A 27,312-nucleotide genomic window follows, 5' to 3' on the forward strand; every position below is an offset into this window, starting at 1 on the left:
TAAATTTTATGACTGTGATGAAAAGTTATACTCTCATTAAAGTGGCAGGTTTTAGGTCTTTTTCTTTTCTTTCTTCTTTTAGATAATCTAGTATAGTTATTCTAGGTGAAGCTGTGGCAATAAGATAGTTCAGCTATTTGTAACATATCAGACATCTGGTTTTACTTCAGTTCAAAGCCTCATATATCTGGTCTCATGAGATGTATTACATTATATTTTCCAAAGTTTTGATCATGGAATAATTTTGCCTTGCCCAGGATGAACGATGTAGTGTTTAGCCAAGGACTAGTATGTCTGAGTGAGAGCAAAATTATAGTTAATTTGGGGGTAAAATTTCTTATGAGAGGAGATACGCGTATTTGTGGAAGAAGTGTTTTAACTTTTAAAATATTTTTTAAGATAAATTTTAGAAGTTACATTTCTACAATTTAAATTCTTTCATGAGCAGTATAAAAGGGGAAGTTTTAGTGATTGGTTGAAAAAATTTAACAGAGACAATTCTATGAGATCAATTTGTACTCTAACTTCAGGAATTAATATACCAAAAGTTCTAAGACAAATTTAGAATTTAAAAAAATTGTCCTAAACAGATAAAATTATCATACCTGAAATTATACAACAGAAAAAAACCCATAAAATGGTAGTGAAGATAATAATGTACCTATATAAGCTCTGAGAAAGAAGACTTGGTACCACAAACACAAAGTAGGATCTTTGTAAGGAAGGAGTGGGATATTCGTACATTAATCTCTGAAAAAAATTATATTAGTAAAATGACAGACTTATATATGCATTGCTGCTTCATTAAAAAAAAAAAGTTTTGGGGCACCTGGGTGGTTCAGTCGGTTGAGCATCTGACTTCAGCTCAGGTCATGATCTCAAGGTTTGAGAGTTGAGCCTCACATCAGGCTCTGTGCTGACAGCTCAGAGCCTGGAGCCTGCTTCGGATTCTGTGTCTCCCCTCTTCCTCTGCCCCTCCCTGACTCATGCTCTGTCTCTCTCTCTCAAAAATACACATTAAAAAAACAAAACAAAACTCTGTTTAAAGTTTTCTGCTTTGGAACTTTACTGTTGGATTTATTTAGGGGCCCGTTTTTGCAAATACATTTTCTTAAAAACAAAAACCTAAAATAGTCATAAATGGTAAGTCTATTTAGCCAAACCTCTTTATCAACCAGATGAAGAATATGATATCCCATTAATTGATAGCATATAAGTATGTGTATATATGAGTTTTTACAAGGAAGATAAGCAGACAGACAGACAGACATTCATCCACCTTAGGCAGCTCCCTTAGAACTGATAAAACATTCCTAATGAATAGAATTGTTTGCACAACATCTGTAATGTCAATTCATAGCCTAATCCATCATCCGTACACAGAAGTCAAGTGAGATCCCAAAGGCAAAATTTCCAATTAGTTTTGTCTGGAAAGTTTAGGGCAAAGGTAATAAAATCAAGAATCCTGTGCTGATTCACTGGGAAAGCATTTGTTTGCCACACTCCTTCACTAAGGAACAAAAGGAGTCAGTGGTTAGGTTGGAATGTGATTCATTAGGAATATCTGGGTGATAAATAAATGAAAGGAGATGACAAATGGTTGTCTGTACAACTTGCAAAACCTTTGTTTTCTTTAAGTCTGACTTTTAAGGGACTTTAAAATGCTTTTGCAAACAGGAATTCTATTTCTCAAATTCTATTAATCATTGCTTTTCTCATCATAGTCAGAAAACAATTTACCTAAGGTTATGGTTTACAGCAAATCATTCTAGAAGGCTAAAGCATAAAACTATTGATTGCAAATAGGCACTGAGTAGTTTAACTAGTGTTCATATTATTGTTGTGAGAAAGGTCTCAAGTTTACAAAATAAGCCTCTGGTCACACTACATAAAATGCAGTATATATAATGTCAAAAAGCAGTAATTTGAGCATTAATGTGCATTTGTTTTCTGAATCTGTTAGTAACTTATTAGATATAATCGGACTTCCATCTGAAAAATCCTAATAATAATAATTGTAACAATGCCTGCATGACCTAAGTAACAGGGCAAGAATGTAAGAGATTCTTTTATTTTTTATTTTTTTCATGTTTATTTATTTTGAGAGAGAAGAGAGAATGAGCAGGGGAGGGGCAGAGAGACAGTGAAAGAGAGAATCCCAAGCAGGCTCTGCACAGCGCAAAGCTGGACATGGAGCTCAATCTCATGAACTGTAAGATCATGACTTGAGCTGAAATCAAGAGCAAGACACTTAACCTACTGAGCCACCCAGGCATCCCTTTATGAGATTCTATAGTAAAAGTGTGATGGTAAGTATAAAACTGCTAACCAAAACAAAAAATGTATAATAAATTCTATAGTGCATGCTCCCAAGTTATAAGGACATGCTATTGAAGTCATTTTTATTATATTGAATTAATCCATGTTTCCTTTTTTAAAGATTTTATTTATTTTATTTTTATTTAAAAAAAATTTTTTAATGTTTATTTATTTTTGAAAGACAGAGCACAACTAGGGGTGGGGAGGAGAGAAAGGGGGGACACAGAATCTGAAGCAGGCTCCAGGCTCCGAGCTGCCAGGACCAGAGCCTGACACGGGGCTCGAACCCATGAACAGCGAGATCATGATCTGAGCCGAAGTCGGACACTCAACCGACTGAGCCACCCAGGCGCCCCTAAAGATTTTATTTTTAAGTAATCTCTATACCCAACCTGGGGCCTGAATCACCACCCTGAGATCAACAGTCTCATGCTCCACTGACTGAGCCAGTCAGGCGCCCCTAGACATGTTTTACTTATCTTCTCTAAACTAAGCAACTTGTGATCATGAAGTTGATTTAAATGTTCAGGAGAAGAGAACCACACATTTATAGAGAACTTTAAAAAAGGCTATTATAAATTATTTAAAATATATACCCAATAGGACAGATTTCAGCTAACCTGAATCTCCTTATCTTTCATTAAAGCACACATTAATAAACAGTGATTTAAGGACAGGAAGTTATCCAGTCTATGCATACCCCTTTTGTTTTGTGAAAACCTGGCCCTATGTCCTGGAGACCTTGGTTTCTTCTTTTGATGTGGTGATATTCACAAGAGTTAATGCATGAGTCACTCTTTGGGGAAAGGCAGGGAGAAGAGCTGATCAAGCCTTCATCAAAAAAAGCGCAAACAGACATTTTCTAAGAAGGGCCTGTTTGGTCTTCCCGCCAGAGTCCTGAATCACTGCATACTTATAGCCAGAGTCATTATACCTATACAGAGCATTATCCAGTTACACCAAAATCCTACTTTTGCCAATGCCTTCCCTCATTTTTGCCTTATACAGGGATAGACAGGTGAGCAATGAGGCATTTATCAGAGTCAAGCAGGGAAAAAAGAGGTTAGCTAACAATTTTTTAAAAGAATTCTCCTACCTCATAGCATTAAGCCATTACTACAATATTTCTCTTACTGAACCTACTTCACTATTTCATTTCAATCCATATCCATGCAGTTTTCCAAGTAACATTTACTTTAGGCATTAAAGAGCCAATAGTCAAAAAGTATAAGAAATGTCTACACCTAAGGAAAACACAGCTTTTTAGTAGCATACTATAAAGTACTATATACATACTATAAAGCACTTGTTCATTAAAGGAAAAGGCGGGGGGGTGGTTTACAGAAGGGTTCTATAAACATTCAACAGCAATCAAGATGTCATATTTTTAAATATACAATCATTACCACATACTTTTGTAATGAAATAATCCTAAACTTTAAAGCAGAAACAGGCCTCTGAATTTTACAAAGGCAAATATCTCACAACTAACTTTCTTTATTTTATAACAGAGAGAAATTTTTTTTTCTATTACAATGGTCCTATTAAACAAATGACTCATTAATACTATTCAGATGATAATGCCTTGATGTTATAGCTTTTAATAAAACCTAATATATTCTACAACGTAATTGAACTGTTCCAAAGCTTTTCTATATCCCAACTGCATCTAGACAGGGCAACTCTAACACTTTCAACACGTGACTATCCCTCCCATCCAGGAATTCAATGGTTAAAATGTACATGCCAAAGGGAAAAGTTATCTGTAACATATATTCAGCTTTCTATTTATAGCTCAATATTTGGGTGCCTTTTACCATTATTGTTGATAGTTCTTGTTCTCATTAGACTTCTTTTTCTAAGAGTGGGGTTTTTTGAAAGGAATCTAGGGCTTCTTAAGGCTTTGTCCAGGAAACTGCTCCACCTAGTGTCAGAACTGTTCACATATTTGAGACTTGTAAATTCCTGTCTAAGGACTCATTCTCTTTGTTATTATTAAGAAAAATAAACTTTATAAATCATAAATGGCACATACAGTATACAAATGGCTCTTTAATCATCTGCTTGCCTTGTAACTTGGTGAATAATGATATATGTGTGTTAAGGAGCATGCCTGAGATATATTTCTCATCAAGTACCAAAGTTCCTGTTTTTGTTAGCCCGGTTGTTTACAGAATTATGAATCATATTTTTCTAGTAATGGGAAGTAATTCTAAGGTGGCTACTGAAATAACCCATCACTTCTCCCAACTGTTTTTGACACTCTAAACTTAATCCATAAATTACTTACTTCTCATAATGAATGCAATGTTGTAAAAACCAGTATTCAATAGCTGCACACATTAACAATTACTACATGAAATTAGAATTAAATCTTACTGTCATCAGGCAACTCATTTGGAGGCAATTCCCCCACTTCCCTTTTCATGCAAAATTCATTCTTTTTCCCTCGATGGTTTTCTAGACCACTCAAGCACTCACACAACTATATTCTCTTATAAACCATCACGTTAAGTCTAATATTATGACTGGAAGAGAGAAATGATAATATTTTTGGCAAATGGATGAGTCAAATGCATATGTCTTATAAAAATCCTTAGAAGATGGCTAGCTCACTAAGGCTCCCAAACTTCTAATGAACTACTGTCACCTTGTGAGTTAGAGCAAGGCAAACTACAGCTTGAAGATCAACGTGTTTCTGTGAATAAAGTTCACGTTCCTTTACATATTGTCCTTTGATCCTTTCTCATTGTAATGACAGATCTGAGGAGTTGCAAGAGAAACTGCATGGCCTAAGATATTTACTATATGGCTCTTTACAGAAAAAGTGCTGACCAATGAGATGTCTGGCGCTGATCAGACCATTTAAGGTGGAAATAAGAGGTTATTAACATCAGCAACATTCCCTTCATTAAGTTGTTTTTACTCTGGGCATAATTTCCACTAATAAATAAGCATTCCTGGATCATTCATGTTCTAAATCTTCTGAAAGGAAATCTGCTACATGCTTAAGACTAAAAGAGATTTGTTAATGGATTTCTGGAAATTAATATCCAAGAGAAGAGTGCTTAGAAGGCGCAATCTGAGAAAAATCTGCCAGCCACAGAAGCCTTTTTACATCTGATCTACTTATTAAAAAACATGAGTAAAGTAAATGAATGAAATCAGTAACCTGCACTACTTTCCAGGCAAAATTTGCTCATGAAATAGACATCACACAAAGGAACAAAAAAATGCCTAAGAAATAAAATAGGCAGAGAGCAGTTTACAAATGCTATTTAATTTCTATTTTGTTATTTAGTTAGGATTCTTTTCTTCTATAAAAAAATAACATATCTTACTATAGATATACCAGAGACCATAAGCATGCTCATAAACACTAAGTAAAAAAAACAAAAATCACATTTTAAATCATTATGCCTGGTGTTTACCTAAATTCAATGCAAAGAGCATATTACAATGTTATTTATAAAGCAGAGAGTAGATGTAGTTTTATTTGCTGGGGAAATAGAGGCTGTAGTGGTGTTCAATATAAAACTATTATGCAAAATAAGAAAAAGCTATAGACAGATTAGGTCATTTTTCATCAACAGTCATACCCTTCCTACTGTCTCTGCTTTAGATCAAGTAATTACTACCTCTCACCTGGACAATTGCCTTCTAACTAGACCCCTTATTTTCAGTTGCTTTCCCACCAAATCTATCCTCCACAATGCTTTCAGAGTTATGTTCCTAAACCACATGTTAAAACTTGTTTGGAAAACTCTTTGTGACACATAAAACATAAACTCCCTACTGACATTTAAAGCTTTCCACAATTTGGCACCAATGTATTTTCACACCTGGGTCTTCTTTCCATTTCCAAGATTTCCTACTTTCATATCTGACTGCCTATCCCTCAATAAACCCATCTTTGTGAACTTTTCCTATTCTTTCTCCAAGAGAATTCCTCCCCATTTTAGGAGGTCTTATAACAATTTATGAATATCACTATGAGAGTATTTATATTTGCCATAATGTCCTGCAGTACATGTATTTATGTAATATATATCTTCTGTTCTATATAATGAATTCCTTTTTTTTTTGTAATTCACATAGTATTTCAGAGTGTTTTTTTGCACTAATTAAATGTTCAAACTTTTTGAAGTGAACTAAAATGAACTACTACAGTGATGACTTTATGAAAAAATTCAGTTTTTTGAGAATATATAAGACAACCCATTTGTTCTCAGTCTTAGTTCGAAAAAGCCTCACAAAAATGAATGTTATCTAAATGAACACTTTCTGATTTTAGGAAGTAGTTAGATGCCAATTTAAAATAACTATAGCAGGGGTGCCTGGCTCAGTTGGAAGAGCATGCAACATCTTGATCTTGGGGTCATGAGTTCAACCCCCATGTAGGGTGTAGAGAGTACTTAGATAAATAAAACTTTAAAATGACTATAAAATTTCAAAACAAAACAGTATATGTACTAAAACAGAACATTTAAATACAGCATATACAGAAAAGTCCATTATACATACATCTTAATGAGTTATTACAGCACAAGTATCCTCTACCTAGGTCAAGAAATAGAAACATACAACACAGGGACCTACCCTACTGGTTGTTAAGGTTGATTACAAAGCTAGTGTAATGAAACTTTTTTCAATTGGTCTGTCAATTTCTACAAACTTTGACTGATATTGCACTGATTCTATGGATAAAACTGGGAGAACTCACAGCCTTGCAATACTGTATCTTCTGATCCATGAACATGATATTCCTTTTTATCTAGATTTTTCTGCTTCCAATAATATTTTACAATTTATGTAGAAGTGAACCATATCTTTTATAAGTTATTCCTAGATTTTTGCTTTTTTTTAATAAAATGCTATTATAAATAGTACCTTCTAAAAAATTTCACTAAGTGTTTTTTACAGTATGTAAAAATACAATTGTTATATATATATATTGACCTGGCATCCAACAATTATACTATACTCCCCTATTAGTTCTCCAAGTTTGTGGAAGTTATGTCCTTCTCTCGGTAGTTCTGCCAAGTTTTGCTTTTTATTTGTTTTTATTTTTATTTTCCAGTGTAAGCTCTATGTCCAATGTGGAGCTTGAACTCATGACAGAGATTTAGAGTCACATGCTCCACAGACTGAGCCAGCCAGGTGCCCCAAGGTTTGCTTTTTTTTTTTAATGTTTATTTATTTTTGAGAGAAAGAGAGAATGCATGCAAGCAGGGAAGGGGCACAGAGAGAGGGAGACAGAAGATCTGAAGCAGGCTTTGCGCTGACAGCAGCAAGCCCGATGTGGGGCTCAAACTCATGAACCATGAAATCATGACCTGAGCTGAAGTCAGACACTCAACCAACTAAGCCACCTAAGCACCCCCCAAATTTTGCTTTTTATATGTTGAGTATATAAGATAAATACAAATATAACTTATAACTTCCTGGTGAATTAATCTTTTATTATTAAGAACTGATGCATTCTATTAACACTTTCTGCCTCATACTCTACTTTGACTTCAATATAGGTACATAAGCTCACTGACATTTCGCTCATCTTTTTCCATCCTTTTACCATTAATCTTTGTGTATTCATATTTTATGTATGTAGTTTGCATACAGCAAATAGCTAAATATTTTTTTACATTTATCTGGACAATAGAAAATGATATTTATTCCACTTACATTTATATAATTATTGATATATTTGGGATTTAAATCTACCACTGAATGCTTACTAATCATCCTATTTATGTTCGTTTTGTCCTTCCTTGCCTTCTTTTGGTTTGGCTTTTAAAAAATTACTCAATTTTTACCTGCCCTTATTAGCTTGATTTTTATGTATCTTTCTAGTGCTTATCCTAAAGATTATAAAATAAATCCTTGTTTATTAAAGTGCTATATAAATGAATATCTAGCCTTTAACAGAATACAAAGGCCTTAGAATAATTATTCTTCAATAATTTCAATTATTCCACATCTGATTTGTAGATGATGTATTTTAATTCTCTCTATATTTTAATCTCTTAAGACTATCATTGGGGCACCTGGGTGGCTCAGTCGGTTGAGCATCTGACTTCAGCTCAGGTCATGATCTCACAGCTTGTGAATTTGAGCCCCGTGTCAGGCTCTGTGCTGACAGCTCAGAGCCTGGAGCCTGCTTCTGCTTCTGTGTCTCCCTCTCTCCCTGCCCCTAACCCACTCACGTTCTGTCTCTGTCTCTCTCAAAAATAAATAAACATTAAAAAAAAAAAAGACATTATCATTACTGCGACATCATGACCTGAGCTGAAGTCAGACGCTTAGCCGACTGAGCCACCCAGGCACCCTGATGTCAATCTTAATTTCAATTTACCCATATATTTATCCTTCTTATTTTTCATTTGTTCCTGAATCTCTGGGCTTAAATCAAGAAACACTTTCCTTCAATTCAAAGAATATCTTTTACTATTTCCTTTAGAGAATGTTTGCTGATGACAAACTTTCTGTTTTTTGGGTTTTTTTAGTATCTTTATTTTATACTGTTCACAGGATACTTTGAGTATAGAATCCTCTGTTGGTAGCTATTTTCTTTTAGCCCTTTATTTAAAGATACCATTCCACTGTCAGCTGTTAACTTCTCAACAAAATCCATGACAGCAAGAAATCAGTCTTACTGGAGTCCTTTTGAAGACATTATGGTTTTTTTCTCCATTTCTTTTTGTTCTGGACATTTTTCTCTTGCCTATTTTGCAGTTTATTAGTCCTCTCTTAGGTATATCTACTGAAAGTCCATTAATTGAGTTCTTAATTTCAGTTACTATGTTTTTTCAATTCTAGAATTTCCACTTGCCTCTCTTTTATAGACTCTAATTCTCTGCCAAAATATTCAAACTTGTTTATTACCTTGAACACACTGCTTTAAATTTTTTTTTTTATGTTTATTCATTTCTGAAAGACAGAGACCGAGCACAAGCAGGGGTGGGGCGGAGAGAGAGGGGGACACAGAATCTGAAGCGGGCTCCAGGCTCTGAGCTGTCAGCACAGAGCCTGACGTGGGGCTCAAACTCATGAACCGTGAGATCATGACCTGAGTCAAAGTCAGAGGCTCAACTGACTGAGCCACCCAGGCACCCCCACATTGCTTTAGATTAATACATGTATAATAACTTCATTAAATGGATCCCCTGTGGATCTGTTTCTATTATTTCTTTGTATTGACCAAATTAACTTGCCTCCTCAGATACCTGATTACTTTTGACTGAGTGGTAGACTTATATATGAAAAAAATATGGAATTAATGTGAAGCCTAGAATGATTTTATTTTCCTCTAGACTTAAGATTTAAGCCTGAGCTTCAGTCTCTGTAAGGGCTAATTTGTATCTAATTCATCCTTACCTTTAAAGTGTGGCTCCTTAGGGTTCCAATCCAAAGCCTGCAAGTTTATCAAAGCATATCATTTGCCAGTATCACCTGTCTAGGTTTCCTCTTTAACATTACGGTTGCCCTTATAATTCTTTGCTCTTTTTTTTTTCTCTATGATAACTTTAGGCAGACTTTTTTTTTTTTTTATTTAGAGACAGAAATCACACACACACAGGCACAAGTGAGAGAGGGAGAGCAAGGGCTGTCAGCACAGAGCCCAACATAGCACTCAATCCCAGGAACCATGAGATCATGATCTAAGCTGAAATTAAGAGTCAGATGCTCAACCCATTGAGTCACCCAGGCACAGGAGTTTTTAAATTTTATCAACCTGTTAAAGATACTTTCATGAGAGTATTGATCTAAATTGCCTAATCTATCATCACCGGAAATGAAACAATTATCAGTGGTTTTTATGCTATAACATACTGCTGTATTAAAATCAATTGTGGGAGCACTTGCAGCAATGTGGATGGAACTCGAGTGTATTATGCTAAACAAAGTAAGTTAGTCAAAAAAAGACAAATATATGATTTCACTCTTATGTGGAATTTGATAAATACAAAACAGATGAACATAGAAGGGAAGGAAAAATAAAATAAAAGCAGAGAGGGAGGAAAACCATAGGAGACTCTTAAATACAGAGAACAAACTGAGGGCTGCTGGAGGGATTTTGGGTGGGGGAATGGGCTAAATGGGTAATGGGCATCAAGGAGATCACTTGTTGGGATGAGCACTGGGTGTTATATGTAAGTGATGAATCACTGGGTTCTACTCCTGAAACCAATACCACACTATATGTTAAGTAATTTGAATTTAAATGAATAAATAAAAAATACAAAAATAAAAAATAAAAATAAATAATAAACAAAGGGTGTGAGAGTCCTATGCAAAGAAAATTTTAAGACTTAAAAAAATGTACAGCACCTGTGAGACATTTTATTAAATTCTTGGAAGAATTTAAAAAATCAATTGTGGGAAATGTTGCTTATAATTTCTTAAGAGTAACAGCTAAAGTGTGTAAAATGAAATGACTGCCTTTTAAATAAAATCAAGTAAGAATAATGATAATAGTAGTAGCTATCATTTGAGAACCTTATATATACTAGCCAGTGAGTTGAAAAGTGTACATGTGTTATTTCATGTACATGTGTTACTTCATCATTTCAATAACGTGTTATTTCAATCCTCAAAACAGCCTTATGCAACAGGCATCATTCCCATTTTCAGCTGAATAAAATAAGGTTTAAAAGTTAAGAAACTTGCCAAATATCATAGTAATATTTGACTCAGCATTCAAACCGAGCTGTTTGACTCTGCATATGCCCTATTACCTCTCATGATAGGAATGAAAGATTTCAGTCCCATAACAAAATCACCTTCAATTACTTGCATATTCTTGAATAATAAAGAAAATAATGGAATTATGGCATTATATCTGAAACTGGGCACGCCACAGTAGTATGTTCTGCCTGCAAATATTTATATCACAATAGAAGGAAAAGCTAATAACTGTTAAACTAATTAATGAATATGGAAAACTATTAAGAAAACTTATTTTCATTCACATGCATTATAGTTATAAATACAGATAAATAATAGAATATGCCTCTATAATCTAAGTAGAGCTATTTAAAGGTTTCATATTTATCTAGAACACAACTTGCAAATATAGCGGTTACATTGGTTGTATTAGCAATGCCACCTAGTGGCAGCCAAAGAATAGACAGACGTAGGAAAAAGTTCTAGAAGAGTGGTTCTTAAGTTGCTATGCATTAGTCTTTGGAGAATCTTAGAAGTCCTTTTTGCCAGAAAGATGCATATTTTGTAGACACATAACAACATGTATAGTGTTTCAGGAAATTAACAGACAGACCTCTTGAAGCCCATTTGTTGACTATTACAATTAATGGAACAAACCAACTAACTCAGAGGCACAACTAACCTCCCTTGACCCTTGAGAAAAAAATCCATTCACTTTCCCTTCCCTTACTCTCTGGTTAGTAATCATTATTCCTACATAAATAGCATCTAACTTCTCCTTTGTGGCTAGATACATGTTCTCTGAAAACTACTAGATTTCCACTGTTTTCAAATCAGTTTACAAAATTTGATGGTAGCCCAAACTAGTCATTTTTCTCTATTGATTTTCATTAAATTTAATGTGGATCAAACAACTATTTTTACTTCTAATGTTGGAAGTAATGAGGACTTTCAGGGCATCGGAATTAAGTTATAACTTTTCAAATATATCTAAAATATAAATAAATTGTTTACTGACAAACTTATAAATCAAGACTGTTTCTCCATTTTATTATTTTTTAAAACTTTAAGTAGGCTCCATGCTCAACATGGGGCTCAAATTCATGATTCTGAGATCAAGAGTCTCATGCTCTACCAACTGAGCAAGCCAGACACCCCAAAACAATTTTTCAATTTTAAGGGCAGACAGACAGGTATCTAATATTCTAGGAAATATAGTAACCCTTTGAGATGATCATTTAGTTGTACAATGAATTATAATGAACTAAGTGAAACTTCCAAAAGAGGTAATTTCCGTATTGAGAAGAATCTAATTGGGAAATTTTGTCTATTTAGGAAAAATTTTTCTAGTTCATTTTTAAGCCATGACTTCCAGTAAAGAGTACTGTAATGAAGAATGAATTAAATCTTTTCCTTTTGTTAAATCTGGTTTCTTTTTCATCTATTTTACCACAAATTATTATCAAAAGGATAGTTAAATTTCTGACTGCATTACTCTCCTAACATGGTCACTTGTTTTCTTGCCTGAGGAGCTACATGTTGTATATGGAAAATGTGCCAGTTTCATTGGTACAAAAATATATGACATTAGAATGTTAATATCACATCCCTAAGTGAGAATAAAGGCTCATAAATGAAGGGAGGTATAATGAGGACTTTCCAAACACAATTACATTTCACAGATACAAAGCAAAAGGAGTGGCCATCTATAAGGATAAACTCTGTTGACCATCTGTCACCAAGAAAATGTTAAGTTTTTAAAATAGGGACACCCAGGTGGCTTAGTCAGTTGAGTATCCAACACTTGATTTCAGTTCAGGTCATGATCCTGTGGTTCATGGGTTTGGGCGCCCATAGGGCTCCACACTGACAACTGCCTGGGATTCTGTCTCCTCCCTCTCTCTCTCTGCCCCTTCCCCGCTCTCTCATTCTCTCTCTCAAAATAAATAAAAATAAACTTTAAACAGGCTTGGGATTCTCTCTCTACCTTCCCCCTCTGCCCTCCCCCACTCACTCTGTCTCTCAAAATTAACTTCAAAAAAAAAAAAATATATATATAACAAATTATTTAGAATAGCTTCTTAAATATCACAGATCAAATTTTTATTTTTTATTTTACTATTATTTACTGTTTATTTATTTTCGAAACAGAGCGTGAGCAGGGGAGGGGCAGAGAGACAGGGAGACACAGAATCCGAAGCAGGCTCCAGGCTCTGAGCTGTCAGCACAGAGTCGAACGCAGGGCTCAAACTCATGAACTGTGAGATCACGACCTGAGCCGAAGTTGGATGCTCAACCTACTGAGCCATCCAGACATTCCACAGATCAAATTTTAAACCTTTATTTGATTCTGCTTTGCTTCTGGTTTCCTGGCTATTTTTCTCTGTTCTAGAATGCCAAAGTTTACAAGTGGACAGTCTTATTGATGAATTTTTTTCTTCCACATCTGCTACCCTATTGGTTATTGACTATCAGGTGAAAAAAGACATATATAAACCCAACTACACGACATTTTGGAAAAGCCAAAACTTATAGAGACAATAAAAGGATCAGTGTTTACTAAGGTTTCACTGGTAGAGGGGAGGTGGAAGGCAGGATAAATAGGTAGAACAGAGGCAATTTTTAGGGCAGTAAAACTATTCCATATGATACTATAATGGGGGGTACAAAACATTATGTATTTGTCAAAACCCACAGAACTGTAAAACAAAGTGAACTCTAATACTAATAACAGGTTTTAGTTTATAATGTATCGATACTGGCTTCTCAATTGTAACAAGGGTACCACCCCAAAGTAAGATGTTAATAATAGGGAAACTATCGTTATGTTATACATCTGAAACTAATATAATATTTTATATCAATTAAACCTCAATAGAAAACAACAACAACAAAAAACAGGAGAACCTGTGTGTGTGTGTATAAAATGGTACGTGGAAACTTTTTTTTTTCCTCAATTTTTCTGCAACCCTAAAACTGGTCCAAAAATAAAGCCAGAAAGAAGGGAAAGAAAGGAAAAGGAAAATGAAAAGAAAAAGGAAGAGGAAGAAGAAAAGAAGGGAAAGAAAGAAAGAATTCTTAGTCCTTTACAAATTTCCCTTCTTTCTGTCCAACCACTTGCACCAGCAACCCACCTGGATCAGGTGAAAATCTCATGTACCTTGCAAGATAATTATAACATCCTTTTAAATTTCTTTTTTCAGATACTTATAATATGTACTCAATAAACAACTGAATATAAAACTGTTTTCTATTCAGTTAGTGGTATCAACTCAAGTAAAAAACCAACAATTATCTTGGCTCCTTTCCCCATAATTAAACCATAACATCTTTGTGATTATACTAGTAAAATTTCTCTAAGATTTGTCCCGTTCCATCCCAATGCTGTTGCCACTCCAACCACTCTTCTGAAATATTTAAAATTTATGGCATCTTTTGTTTTCATTCCACTTGATTGCTCTCTGCAAATTCTTTTTTGTAAATATCGCCTCCTCTCCATGCTGCCTGCTACCTCCATGGAAGCCTGTGTCTTTCAGAAGGATTATCATAACTGCCCATCTTCTTTCTCTCCCATTTTCAATCTATCTCCCACACTACAGCCAATATCATATGTTTAAAATGCAGATCTGGTTATTTTACTTGTATTTAATTTTAGCGCATTTAAAGTAATTCTAAACGCTACTCACAAACAAAAATCAAATTTATTTAGTGCTGAAAAAAGTGGCCTGATCCACTCTGCACTCCAGTTTATTATCACCAGTGATAATGCCACAAAACTTTTATACAGCTCTTACCTATAATGCAACAGTTTCAGATGTTCCCTAATTAAATCTTCATACTTGCTGAACTAATATATATAGTATTTACTTTAATGAGAGAGTATAATACCTTCCCTCAAATAGCTATTGAAGAGTTTCTTCTACACTTGTGAAAAGTCTAACCACATTCCATTAAATCTGCACTCTGATCCCCCAGCAGAAGTAACTAGTTAATTTATGGAAGCAAAGACTTGATTTTTCACTCAAATGAATTTTATAATAATTATTGATTATTGGTATGTTTCTAAAACCTTTACTGGATATCAATGGAACTAAAATAATAATGTTTTCACATCACGACATTTTATAAATGTCACCTTATAAAGGTTTCTCATGGATATGAAAAGAAACAGGAAACAAAAAACTTCCTTGTTTCAAATTTCTTTACCCTAACTTATTGTGCAATTTCTACATTTCATTAGAATCACTTTTAAGATTCAGGAGAATCTGCTACCTGGGTTGCTTTTTAGATACTTCTAAATTAATCCAGTGCTACAAATTAGTTCCTTAATCTGGTTTTCCCAAAGAATCTCAGAAGAAAGATTTAGAAAAGAACAGACTGGTAACCTATAACCTCTAATTCCTTCTTTTCTCCTCTCCCTCAACCTCAAATATAGTATTATATGTCTAAGAATTTAGTTATTAAAGAAACACTGATATGGATTAGTTCTCTGGGATTATGTCCCTATTTGGGATTAAATCAGCGAGCAATCATGAACAGAATTCTAAAATTCCAGATTTTAAACTCCCATAAACTTGGAGAAGTTATGAATTATAGATTCTCAAATTATTCTTCAGACCATTAATTTAGCAGCCTTCTGAACAATCATTCCTTAATACTTACCATATCTGCTTCTGAAATGAATTCATTGAAACATAAAGATTGGAAACGTTTGCTGTGTTGAACTTTATTCAGGAATCAGTACTGCTGTGACAACTTTTCACCTGTCTTGCCCTAATCAAGATCAGGCTTTTTTCAAATATGGAATTGTTTTCAATTCCTCAGCAAAAGGAATAGAGTGAAACAAGAGAGGAATCCAGGGCACAAAATCTGATGAGCACTCACTCCTCAAGTCCATACTTACATGACCTATCTTTTATCTCCCCCATTTTCAACTAAGTAAAACAGTATTTTTGAGGAGGGGTACATTTTATACTTTGATTTAAAAGGATTTAAGAAAGCTTTCAGTTCGACATGTGTTATATATACTTCATTAACTACATTCAGTAAGAATACCAAAAATGACTATCCAGGTGTATGCATGTGGTACTTGAGAACATGAGGGAAGACACCATTTCTCATTTGCTGATTAACAGAGAAAGCAAACTGTTCAAATTAATTCTAAGCCTTACATGAAATCTTGTACATTTAAAGAACTTCAGCTATTAAAATGACCATTGCATAAGCAAAAGAACCATTATTCCAAAACCTGGAAGGAACATTTCCTGGCTGAATTAATTTAAGTGAACAATCTCAATTGCCCAAGGGTTTTTCCCTCTTCTCTTTTTAAATCCTCAACCCAAAAGGAAAAACAAAACAATTCTAAATCAAACTTAAAAACACTGATTTGAGGATTAGAGTGCTTCTAAAATGCAAAGGTAGATAACTAAAAATCTTAGAATTTTAATTCCTCAAGCACCAATTAAAACATCTCTTTCAATCTTGCTTATTAAAAGTTATTCTTACCAGATAAAGGAGGAAGGTGTGCAGCCCTGTTCCAAGCCCAACAGAAGACAAAATTCCTAAGCCTATCCAGTAGGCATACAAGAGAAATTGTTTCTCTATACGTTGCACATACTGAAAAACAAAATGGACGCAGTGGGGGGAAAAAAAAAACTTGTTAAGCAAAAATACATTATTTATCACCTACAATCAAACTAAAACAAACCAACTAAAATAAGTTTCTAATAGGAAGAAAGCATTAAGAATAAAAATTCCTTGAAGAGGCCTAATTCCTCGTATATGTGACAGCAGAGAGACAAAAAATTCATCTAATTAGAATACAGATCTTGTTTTTAGACCTTTAAAGTCCTCCTATTGTGAATGACATTTATAGGAAAAATGCAAATTACTAATATGATTTAACTATGAGAATAAAAGTTTTAAAGGTATTTAAAAGTTACAAAAACTTTAAGAAAACATCTAATAAACAGTGGTAAGAGTGGGACAGTTGTTCACATATTTGTGAATGGAATATATTCTTCTTAATCAAAGTACAAAAACGGAATACAATTATTTTTGTATATTTAAGACCGAGATGCTTTTCAAACAAGAGCAAACTGAAGTCCACTGAGCTATGGACTTGTTGGAAGCATTCCACATATTAGATTCTAGACTCTCACACTGGCAATTAAATTCTTCAAACCAGTTCCTTACAAACTCTTAATGGCATACATATATTTCTTCAAAATAGTTAAAAGGAATGCATTTAAAACTATAAAAACTTCTCTGAAATTAGAGGTGAACTGTTTTAAAATATAAAACAAGGGGCGCCAGGGTGGCGCAGTCGGTTAAGCGTCCGACTTCAGCCAGGTCACGATCTCGCGGTCCGTGAGTTCGAGCCCCTCGTCGGGCTCTGGGCTGATGGCTCAGAGCCTGGAGCCTGTTTCCGATTCTGTGTCTCCCTCTCTCTCTGCCCCTCCCCGTTCATGCTCTGTCTCTCTCTGTCCCAAAAATAAATAAAAAACGTTGAAAAAAAAATTTAATTATAAAAATAAATAAATAAATAAAATATAAAACAATACTACTTTAGAACCATTTCCTATTAGAATACATTAATGTTTTGCTATTTTTAACCAAAGTTTTGACTAAACACCATCAGGAAAGTTACATTTGAATCCTTGAAAATAAAAAGAAATGATATATGCCAAATATAAATGCTCAGCAGCCATGAAATGCCACAATATTTTTAATATTTGATCTTTTAAGACATTAAGATATCATTTATGATATAAATGTAAAAAACAAAACCAAATCTAAAAATGTGGAGGGCAGAAATTTTATCAAATCCACAACAGTCCCATTTTGAAACTGTTTGGGATTAGGGAGGGTACAAGAATAGAAACAGAGGGGTGTCTAGATGGCTGAGTCGGTTAAGCGTCTGACGCTTGATCTGGGCTCAAGTCATGATCCCACAGTTGTGACATTGAGCCCCGTGCCAGGTTCTGTGCCAGCAGTGTGAAGCCTGCTTGGGATTCTCTTTTTCCCTCTCTCTGCCCCTCCCTGGCTGGTGCTCTCTCTCTCTCAAAACAATCATTAAAAAAAAACAGATAAAAGGGAATAGAAAGAGTTGCTGAACCTCTTACCTGTTGATGTGCTCCTTCAACACAATACGTAGCTACAAGTACAGCAAGCAGCAATAAAAAAGATACCACAATGCTTTGACGATGCCATAATCTTAAAAACAAAAATAAATGAAATATCTCACAGTCTCATTTTTAGGATTCAGCACTCCCAAAACAATTTCTTGTTGAAGCACTTAGGTTGTTTAGCACAGCTACAGAATGCTTTCTGGGGTTAAACTCTTGTCCTTAAACATGATGGTCTCTTAGGGTACAGAAGGAGGCCAAGAGCAGATACATAGTATAGAACACCCAATGTTTTTTTTATCATAAACCCTATGGTAACCTTTCCCTTACCCAAAAGACTGATCTAATATAATGAAATATATATATAATGAAAAGAGCGCTGGCCTTCAAGTTAGAGGACCTGGATCAGAGTCCCTAAGTATTACACTTTGAGTAAGATGTTTAACCAATCTGATTCTATGTCTTATTTTTAAAATCATAATACAGTTGGGGTGCTTGGGTGGCTCAGTTGGTTAAGTATCAGATTCTTGGTTTTCCCTCAGGTCATAATCTCACTGTTTGTGGGATCGAGCCCTGCACTGGACTCCTTGCTGTCAGTGCAAAGCCTAACTGGGATTCTCTCTCCCTGTCTCTCTGCCCTTCTCCTCTCTCTCTTTTAAAATAAATAAATAAACATTTACAACTAAATAAAAATAAAAATAAAACAAAATAAAATCATAATACAGTTGACCCTTGTACAATATGGGTCTGAACAGTGCAGGGACTACATGTGGATTTTTTACAGTACAGTACCGTAAGTGTATTTTCTCTTCCTTATGATTTTCTTAATAACATTTTCTTCTCCCTAGCTTACTATATTGTAAGAATATTGTATATAATACATATAAGGTACAAAGGCTTCTGGTCAAAAGTAGGCTATTACTGGGGTGCCTGGGTGGCTCGGCAGAGCATCCAACTTCGGCTCAGGTCATGATCTCACAGATCATGGGTTCGAGCCCTACGTCGGGCTTTGCACTAACAGTGAAGAGCCTGCTTTGGATTCTCTGTCTCCATTTCTCTCTGCCCCTCCCCCACCTCTCTTTCTCTCTCTCTCTCTCTCTCTCTCTCTCTCAAAAATAAACATTAAAAATTTTTTTTTTAAAAAGTAGGCTATTACTAGTTAAGTTTTCTAGGAGTCAAAATTTACACACGGATTTTCAACTGTGTGGGTATGGACACCCCTAATCCCCATGTTATTCAAGGGTCAACTGTAATCATAAACTTGTTTTACTGCTTTCACAGAGTTGCTTTAGGGATCAAATGAACTGAAAAATATTACAAAATGTTTAATAAACTGTATGTACAATAAAAATGTAAGATACTATTAAAAATAATAACTTGGGGCATTCAGCTGGCTCTGTCAGTGGAGCATGTCAGTGGAGCATGTCGTGATGTCAGGACTGTGAGTTTGAGCTTCACGTTGGGTGTACAGTTTACTTAAGTTAAAAAAAAATATAGGCATCCAACTCGGCAAGGAGGAAGTCAAACTTGAGAAAATTCTTTGCAGATGACAGGATACTCTATATGGAAAACCCAAAAGATTCCACCAAAAACTTGCTAGAACTGATCCATGAATTCAGCAAAGTCGCAGGATATAAAATCAATGCACAGAAATCGGCTGCATTTCTAAACACCAATAATGAAGAAGCAGAAAGAGAAATCAAGGAATTGATCCCATTTACAACTGCACCAAAAACCATAAAATACCTAGGAATAAACCTAACCAAAGAGGTGAAAAAGCTATACACTGAAAGCAATAGAAAGCTTATGAGAAATTGAAGAAGACATACCAAAAAAATGGAAAAATATTCCATACTCATGGACTGGAAGAACAAATATTGTTAAAATGTTGATACTACCCAAAGCAATCTACATATTCAATGCAATCCCTATCAAAACAATACCAGCATTCTTCTCAGAGCTAGAACAAACAATCCTAAAATTTGTATGGAACCAGAAAAGACCCCGAATAGTAGGCAAAGCAACCTGAAAAAGAAAACCGAAACTGAAAGCATCACAATTCAGACTTCAAAGTTGTAATCATCAAGACAGTATGGTACTGGCATAAAAATACTTAGATCAATGCAACAGAATAGAGAATCCAGAAATGGACCCACAAACGTATGGCCAACTAATCTTTGACAAAGCAGGAAAGAATATCCAATGGAATAAAGACAGTCTCTTCAGCAAGTGGTGCTGGGAAAACTGGACAGCAACGTGCAGAAGAATGAACCTGGACCACTATCTTACACCATACACAAACATAAACTCAAAAGATCAAAGACCTAAATGTAAGAAAGGAAGACATCAAAATCCTCCTGGAGAAAGCAAGCAAAAACTGTTTTGACCTCGGCCACAGCAACTTCTTACTCAACATGTCTCCGGAAGCAAGGGAAACAAAAGCAAAAATGAACTACTGGGACCTCATCAAGATAAAAAGCTTCTGCACAGCAAAGGAAACAATCAGCAAAACTAAAAGGCAACCAACAGAATGGGAGAAGATATTTGCAAATGACATATCAGAAAAAGGGTTAGTATCCAAAATTTATAAAGAACTTACCAAACTCAACACCCAAAAAACAAACCATCCAGTAAAGAAATGGGCAAAAGACATGAATAGAAACTTCTCCAAAGAAGACATCCAGATGGCTAACAGACACATGAAAAAATGCTCAAATCATTATCAGGGAAATACAAATCAAAACCACAATGAGATATCACCTCATACCTGTCAGAATAGCTAAAAGTAACAACTCAGGCAACGACAGTTGTTGGCAAGGATGCGGAGAAAGAGGAAGCCTTTCGCACTGCTGGTGGGAATGTAAACTAGTGCAGCAACTCTGGAAAATTGTATGGAGGGTCCTCAAAAAATTAAAAATAGAACTACCTTACGACCCAGCAATTGCATCACTAGGTATTTATCCAAAAGATACAGGTGTGCTGTTTCCAAGGCACACATGCACCCCATGCAGCACTATCAACAACAGCCCAAGTATGGAAAGAGCCCAAATGCCCACGACAGAGGAATGGGTAAAGAAGATGTGATATATATATACAATGGAGTATTACTCAGCGATCAAAAGCAATGAAATCTTGCCATTTGCAACATTGTGGATGGAACTAGAGTGTATAAGTCAGAGATTTTTGCTAAGCAAAATCAGTCAGAGAAAGACAAATATATGACTTTACTCATGTGGAATTTAAGATACAAAACAGATGAACATAAGGGAAGGGAAGCAAAAATAATATAGAAACAGGGATGGGACAAAACATAAGAGACTCTTAAATATAGAGAACAAATTGAGGGTTGTTGGAGGGGTTATGGGTGGAGGGATGGGCCAAACAGGCAAGCGGCATTAAGGAAGATACTTGTTGGTGGGGTGCCTAGGTGGTTCAGTCAGTTAAGCGTCTGACTTCAGCTCAGGTCATGATCTCCCAGTCTGAGTTCAAGCCCCCCATCAGGCTCTGTGCTGAGAGCTCAAAGCATGGAGCCTGCTTCAGATTCTGTGTCTCCCTCACTCTGCCCCTCTCCCACTCACATTCTGTCTTGTCTCTCAAAAATGAATAAATGTATTTAAAAAAAAAAAAAAAGGAAGATACTTGTTGAGATAAGCACTGGGTGTTATATGCAGGGGATGAATCACTGGATTCTACTCCTGAAATCATTATTGCACTATATGCTAACTCACTAGGATGCAAATTAAAAAATAGTAATAATTAAAAAACAAAAAAAGATGGGGCACCTGGGTGGCTCAGTCAGTTGAACATTTGGCTTTTGATTTTGGCTTAGGTCATGATCCCAGGCTCATGGAATCAAGCCCTGCATTGGGCTCCACACTGAACATAGAGACTACTTGGGAATCTCTCCCTCTCCCTCTGCCCCTCTCCCCAACTTGTATCCATGCTCTTTCTCTTAAAAAAAAAAAAAAAATAATAATAATAATAATAATTTGGAAACCAAGCTCAAAATGATAAGGCATGTAAAAGTTCAACTTGTTCTTTATGATATCTGAAACAGGCCTGATAAGTACTAAATTTAAAGATACAACACATTTCCAGGGCAGAGTCCTCTTTCACTGGCTGAAACTGTCAGTAAAAGTGCCATGTATCCTGAACTCTGTCCTACTAAAGATTCAGTGTGTCTAGTGTACACAGGCCTAAGTTCTCTTAAAGGTAAAGCCAGAAGAAAAAAATCTTGTTTCCTATGTTATCCTTTGTGTAAAAGATTCAACATGAGACAGAAGTCAATTGCAATAATCTAGTGAGCAAATAGCAGTATGTTCCCTATTTTTCTTGAAACTATAGAAAGGAAAATAAATATATTCCTAAAACATTCTAAATTTTGGGGTGCCTGGGTGGCTCAGTCGGTTGAGCATCCAACTTTGGCTCAGGTCATGATCTCACAGCTCATGAGTTCGAGCCCCACGTCAGGCTCTGTGCTGACAGCTCAGGGCCTGGAGCCTGCTTCTGCTTCTGTGTCTCCCTCTCTCTCTGCCCCTAACCCACTCACATTCTGTCTCTGTCTCTCTCAAAAGTAAATAAAAATGTTAAAAAAATAAAAAACAAAAATAAATAAATTTAACTAATTCATATGGAAAGAGCAGGAGGTAGAGAGTAGGAGATTGTTAAAGATTTCTCAAATTACTAAATAAAATTTATTTAAAAGGTAATGGAAGACTCTTTACTTTGAGGTCCATTCCTTCAAGATTACTAGGATTTCCAGAGAAAAATACTGCAAGGTAATGAGTGGCTGTCTCCACAGGACAATATTCTGCCTCTCTTCCCGATCCCTCCTCTTCTTTTCATTCATTGAAGAAGGGTCTGAAAAACATTAGGGCAGAAGTTAAAAGAGAATGTTCGCTTTTCCCAATCACTTTAAAAATTCACCTACTTTCCCATATCACATTTGAAGGACTGCATATAAACCTCAAAAAATAAGCAATGTGATTCACGTTGTGATACGTCTGGGTTAGGTGATTCTGCTCTGCTCTGAGGACTATTTTAGCAATTATTGTCAGGACACAAGTTACTTTTCTTGTACACTACTGGGATACTAAGTTAGCCCACCTTCCATGAAAGGTGATTTAGTATCACATCACACAGCAAAGTGGTTTAGAGCTCAAAATGGGACGACAAACTACTTGGTTCCAAATCTTGCCTACAAGTCATGAGACAGCAGGCAAGTTAGTTAACCCTTCTATCTCTCAGTTTTTTCTTTTCTGAAATGAAGATGAACATAGTACTTAACTTCTTTAGGGTCATCACAAAGATTAAATGAGTTAATATATGTGAAGCTCTCAGAAGACTCTGACACTTAGTAAGTGTACAAAGTTATTATCAAAATTACAAATGCACATACCCTATAACCCAATAATCCCATTTCTAAGAATGATTAGGTATGATGTGATATGTCTTTTGTACAAGTTTATTCAATGCAGTGTTACTTGTCTTGGCAAAAAATTATAAACAACCTAAATGTTAACCGAAGACAGAGGAGTGGTTAAAGTATGTATACTGATACAATGGAATACTAAGCAGCCATAATGAAGACTACAGTTATAGCACAATCTCTAGGAAATACAAAGTTAAAAAATACCACAGTACAGGACAGTAAGTGTGTCATACTGACATTAATTTTAAATTCCAAGGGGTTAGGCGGCAGGGGAAGAATATATAAATGTACATGCTTATTGAGAGAAAGGAAAGAAAAAGCAACATGCAAAAGCTACTATTGTGAAGTTACTTCACACTAATGTGAAGAGACTATGACATATGCATGCTTATCTCTACATCCTGAAATTTTTGGTGCAATGATATAAAATTTATCAATAATCAGAGTAACCTGAAAGTCAGATAAGTGCTGCAAAATGTGCCCTGCAAGGCAATGTAGTGATCAAAACACAGAAACTACTATTTCAGATAGCTTGCACTTCTTCCAATGTAAGAGAATTTCTATAATAGAATATTACCATGCTGGAATATTATTTGCAGTATGTTTAAGATGTCAAACAACTACAAATCAAGAAGAAAACCATTTTAATTAACAGAAGTGAAAAAGCCTTCATTTCCTTTAAACACATGAAGGAAAGTTCCTACTTTAACCATCTGTATAAATAAAAGCCATAGTTTCAGGGCTTTCAGGGCCTTTTATTATTATTATTTTTTTAAATGTTTGAATAAGTGTTAAATATACTGAAATTTACTACAAATTCCAAATTTGGTTAAAGTATAAATTTATTTGTTGCAAATGAAAATTTTAAAATAAACCCACAATAGGAGCGCCTGAATGGCTCAGTCAGTTAAGCGTCCGACTTCAGCTCAGGTCATGATCTCACGGTCCGTGGGTTCAAGCCCCACATCAGGCTCTGTGCTGACAGCTCAGAGCCTGGAGCCTGCTTCAGATTCTGTGTCTCCCTCTCTCTCTGCCTCTCCCCTGCTCACGCTCTGTCTCTCTCTGTCTTCTTTCAAAAATGAATAAAAAAAAAACATTTAAAATAAAATAAAATACACTCACAATAACCACATTGACTTTTTGATAATTGTACATTTAGGATTAGTGTAATAAGTAAATTTACAATCTACTTCTAAAGTTACAAAATAGCATGATAACACTGAGCACCAAACAAAGCCAAATAAATACTGACCACAGCATAAGATTAACAAATAATAACCTTGTAGCCAGAACACTGGTGATGAAACTATGGCTAGGCTGCTTCTGCTATCACTGTGAAAATTCACCATATAGGCCCGGACCCATAAATTTCATTTACTAAGAGGGGTAAAAAAAGATAATTACTGTAGTCCCCCCCTCATCCGTAGGGGACATGTTCTAAGATGCCCAGTGGATGCCTGAAACCAGAGAGTACTGAATTCTATATATAACTATGTTTTTTCCTATATCTACATAGTTATGCTAAAGTTTATAAATTCGACACAGTAAGATTGACAGCAATAACCAATAATAAAATAATTATAAAAATATAGTTTAATAAAAGTTATATGAATGTAACTTTCTTAAAATATCTTATTGTACTGTCCTTCTTCTTGAGATTATGTGAGATGATAAAATGCTTATGTGATAAGATGAAGTGAAGTGAATGATGTAGGCATTGTGATGTGGCATTAGGCTATTACTGATGTTCTGACAATAGATCATTCTGTTTCTGGAGTGCAGTTGGCCATGGGGAACTGAAACTGTGGAAAAACAAAACACAGATAAGAGGCAGGGGGGATTTCTGTAATGTTATATAAAATACATAAGAATCTCACATACTTATCATATATTAACAAAAGACAGTAAATATTAGATATATTTCTATTTTACTCCACTGAAAAGGATATCATTTAAACCTGTAGATCTTCTCTCTCCAAATCACCATACCTGTGAAGTTTCCATTATATTGTTCCTTGTTCATTGCTACACGTCTCTGGTCACAATTTTTTCCATTCTCTGCCATTTCATAGATCAGTAATTCTTGAGGAGCTAGTAAAGCAAAATAAAATCCAATGACATGTTACATACTTCTGCTTTGCATTTATGACTGAATAAAACTGAGAAACAACATGGTAGTGATATTCTTCATGCTGTTTGAATAATGTGTTTACACTTTCATCTTCTCTTTTATAATCAAGATTTGAATAATTTGTATAGAAACTCTAATAGAAGTAGTAAAAATATAAAAGCCATGTAGTTGTAAACCTTTTCCAGATTAAAACTTGGAGGCAATTTGTCCACTGCAAAACATAAAATACTCGCATCTTCAAATATTGATAAGCTAAAGTCTTTCTAACCCGTAATTTAGTATCATATACACTACCTACTCAAATTTACCAGTCTTTTAGTTCTTTTAGCATTACTAGAAAAAAATGAATATACTATCAAACATGTCAAAAATGTTGATACAGATCAAAGACCAATTTTATTTAGGAAAAAAATTCTACTGAAAAAATAATATGAGCCTAAAAAAAGAAAAATCCTAAATGTTTAAGATATGTTAAATGTACTCTTTATATCATGTTTCATATTACACATGTAGATATATATTTTTACTTTAAATCCCTGTATTACAACATATAAATTGTGCTGACATGATTATTCTACACAAAAACATCAGATTGCCTATAACTTATCATTCTTTCAGGTATTAGTATGGCAAATCTTTCTACTTAAGAAGCACAGTACGTCAATCAAGTCTGCAATACAGACTCCTTAATACCCTCTGCATGTGCCAGGAATCTTGCTAGACCTATATTCAGGTGATTAGAATGTGATATGGTCATATAGTTTGTGAGCTGTGACTATTTTATTCCTTAACTAAAATTCTTTTTTTTCTTTTAAGATTTTAAGTAATCTCTATACCAAACGTGGGGCTCGAACTCACAACCTTGAGATCAAGAGTCACATGCTCTACCCACTCCAGCCAGACGCCCCCTTGACAAAAATTCTAACTATAATTACTGCTCCTCAAATTTATGCTTCATAATGGAAAATAAATGAAATATTATGTATATATAAAAAGACTGGGAGCACCTGGGTGGCTGAGTCAGTTAAGACAGTGCAGAGCCTGCTTGGGATTCTCTCTCTCCTCTCTCTGCCCCTTCCCTGCTCTCTCTCCCTCTCTCTCTCTCAATAAACAGATAGATAGATAAGACAGACTGAGCAAAGAGCATACATTCATCACTTCAAAAGAAGGTGTCTTAGACACAACCATTTGTGGATATCTTTGTTTTCTTGCCATCATTTCTCAACAAGCAAATAAACATATTAAGAAATGAAGTATAGGATTCAATTAGCACAGATGGATAGCCTGGAGTAGATGATTATAAGATTTAAAGTTTGAAAATCTTGGGGCACCTGGGCGACTCAGTCAGTTAAGCGTCCAACTTCGGCTCAGGACATAATCTCGTGGTTTGTGAGTTTGAGCACTGCATCGGGCTCTGTGTTGACAGCTCAGAGCCTGGAGCCTGTTTTGGATTCTGCCTCCCTCTCTCCCTCAAAAATTAATAAACATTAAAAAATAAAAATAAAAATAAAAAAATAAAGTTTGAAGATCTGGATTTGCATCACAGATTTGCCACTAACTAGTGGTATGTTCTTAAGCAAGTCTTATTTTTTCTAGATATCGATTTTCTTGTTTAATGTGTTTTAGATTTTATTTCA

At 35.0% G+C, this 27,312-nt stretch overlaps 2 protein-coding genes across 4 annotated transcripts in view; one reads left to right on the top strand and one right to left on the bottom strand.

Annotated features, from left to right (window-relative positions):
• Positions 1-27,312, bottom strand: part of VMP1 (vacuole membrane protein 1) — a 126,255-nt gene that overhangs the window by 77,297 nt on the left and 21,646 nt on the right. For all 3 annotated transcript variants that reach the window (XM_027034264.2, XM_015069710.3, XM_015069711.3), the window contains exons 2-5: positions 25,534-25,635; positions 22,838-22,973; positions 18,111-18,201; positions 16,492-16,602 (exon numbers count right to left, since the gene is read on the bottom strand). In XM_027034264.2, coding sequence (XP_026890065.1) covers positions 16,492-16,602; positions 18,111-18,201; positions 22,838-22,973; positions 25,534-25,609 — 414 coding nt within the window. In that variant the 5' untranslated portion in view covers positions 25,610-25,635. The remainder of the gene's footprint in view (positions 1-16,491; positions 16,603-18,110; positions 18,202-22,837; positions 22,974-25,533; positions 25,636-27,312) is intronic.
• Positions 1-27,312, top strand: part of PTRH2 (peptidyl-tRNA hydrolase 2) — a 55,806-nt gene that overhangs the window by 341 nt on the left and 28,153 nt on the right. The gene's annotated exons all lie outside the window — the stretch shown is intronic.

This window comes from Acinonyx jubatus, chromosome E1 (assembly GCF_027475565.1).
Source record: "Acinonyx jubatus isolate Ajub_Pintada_27869175 chromosome E1, VMU_Ajub_asm_v1.0, whole genome shotgun sequence".
Classification (NCBI taxonomy): domain Eukaryota; kingdom Metazoa; phylum Chordata; class Mammalia; order Carnivora; family Felidae; genus Acinonyx; species Acinonyx jubatus.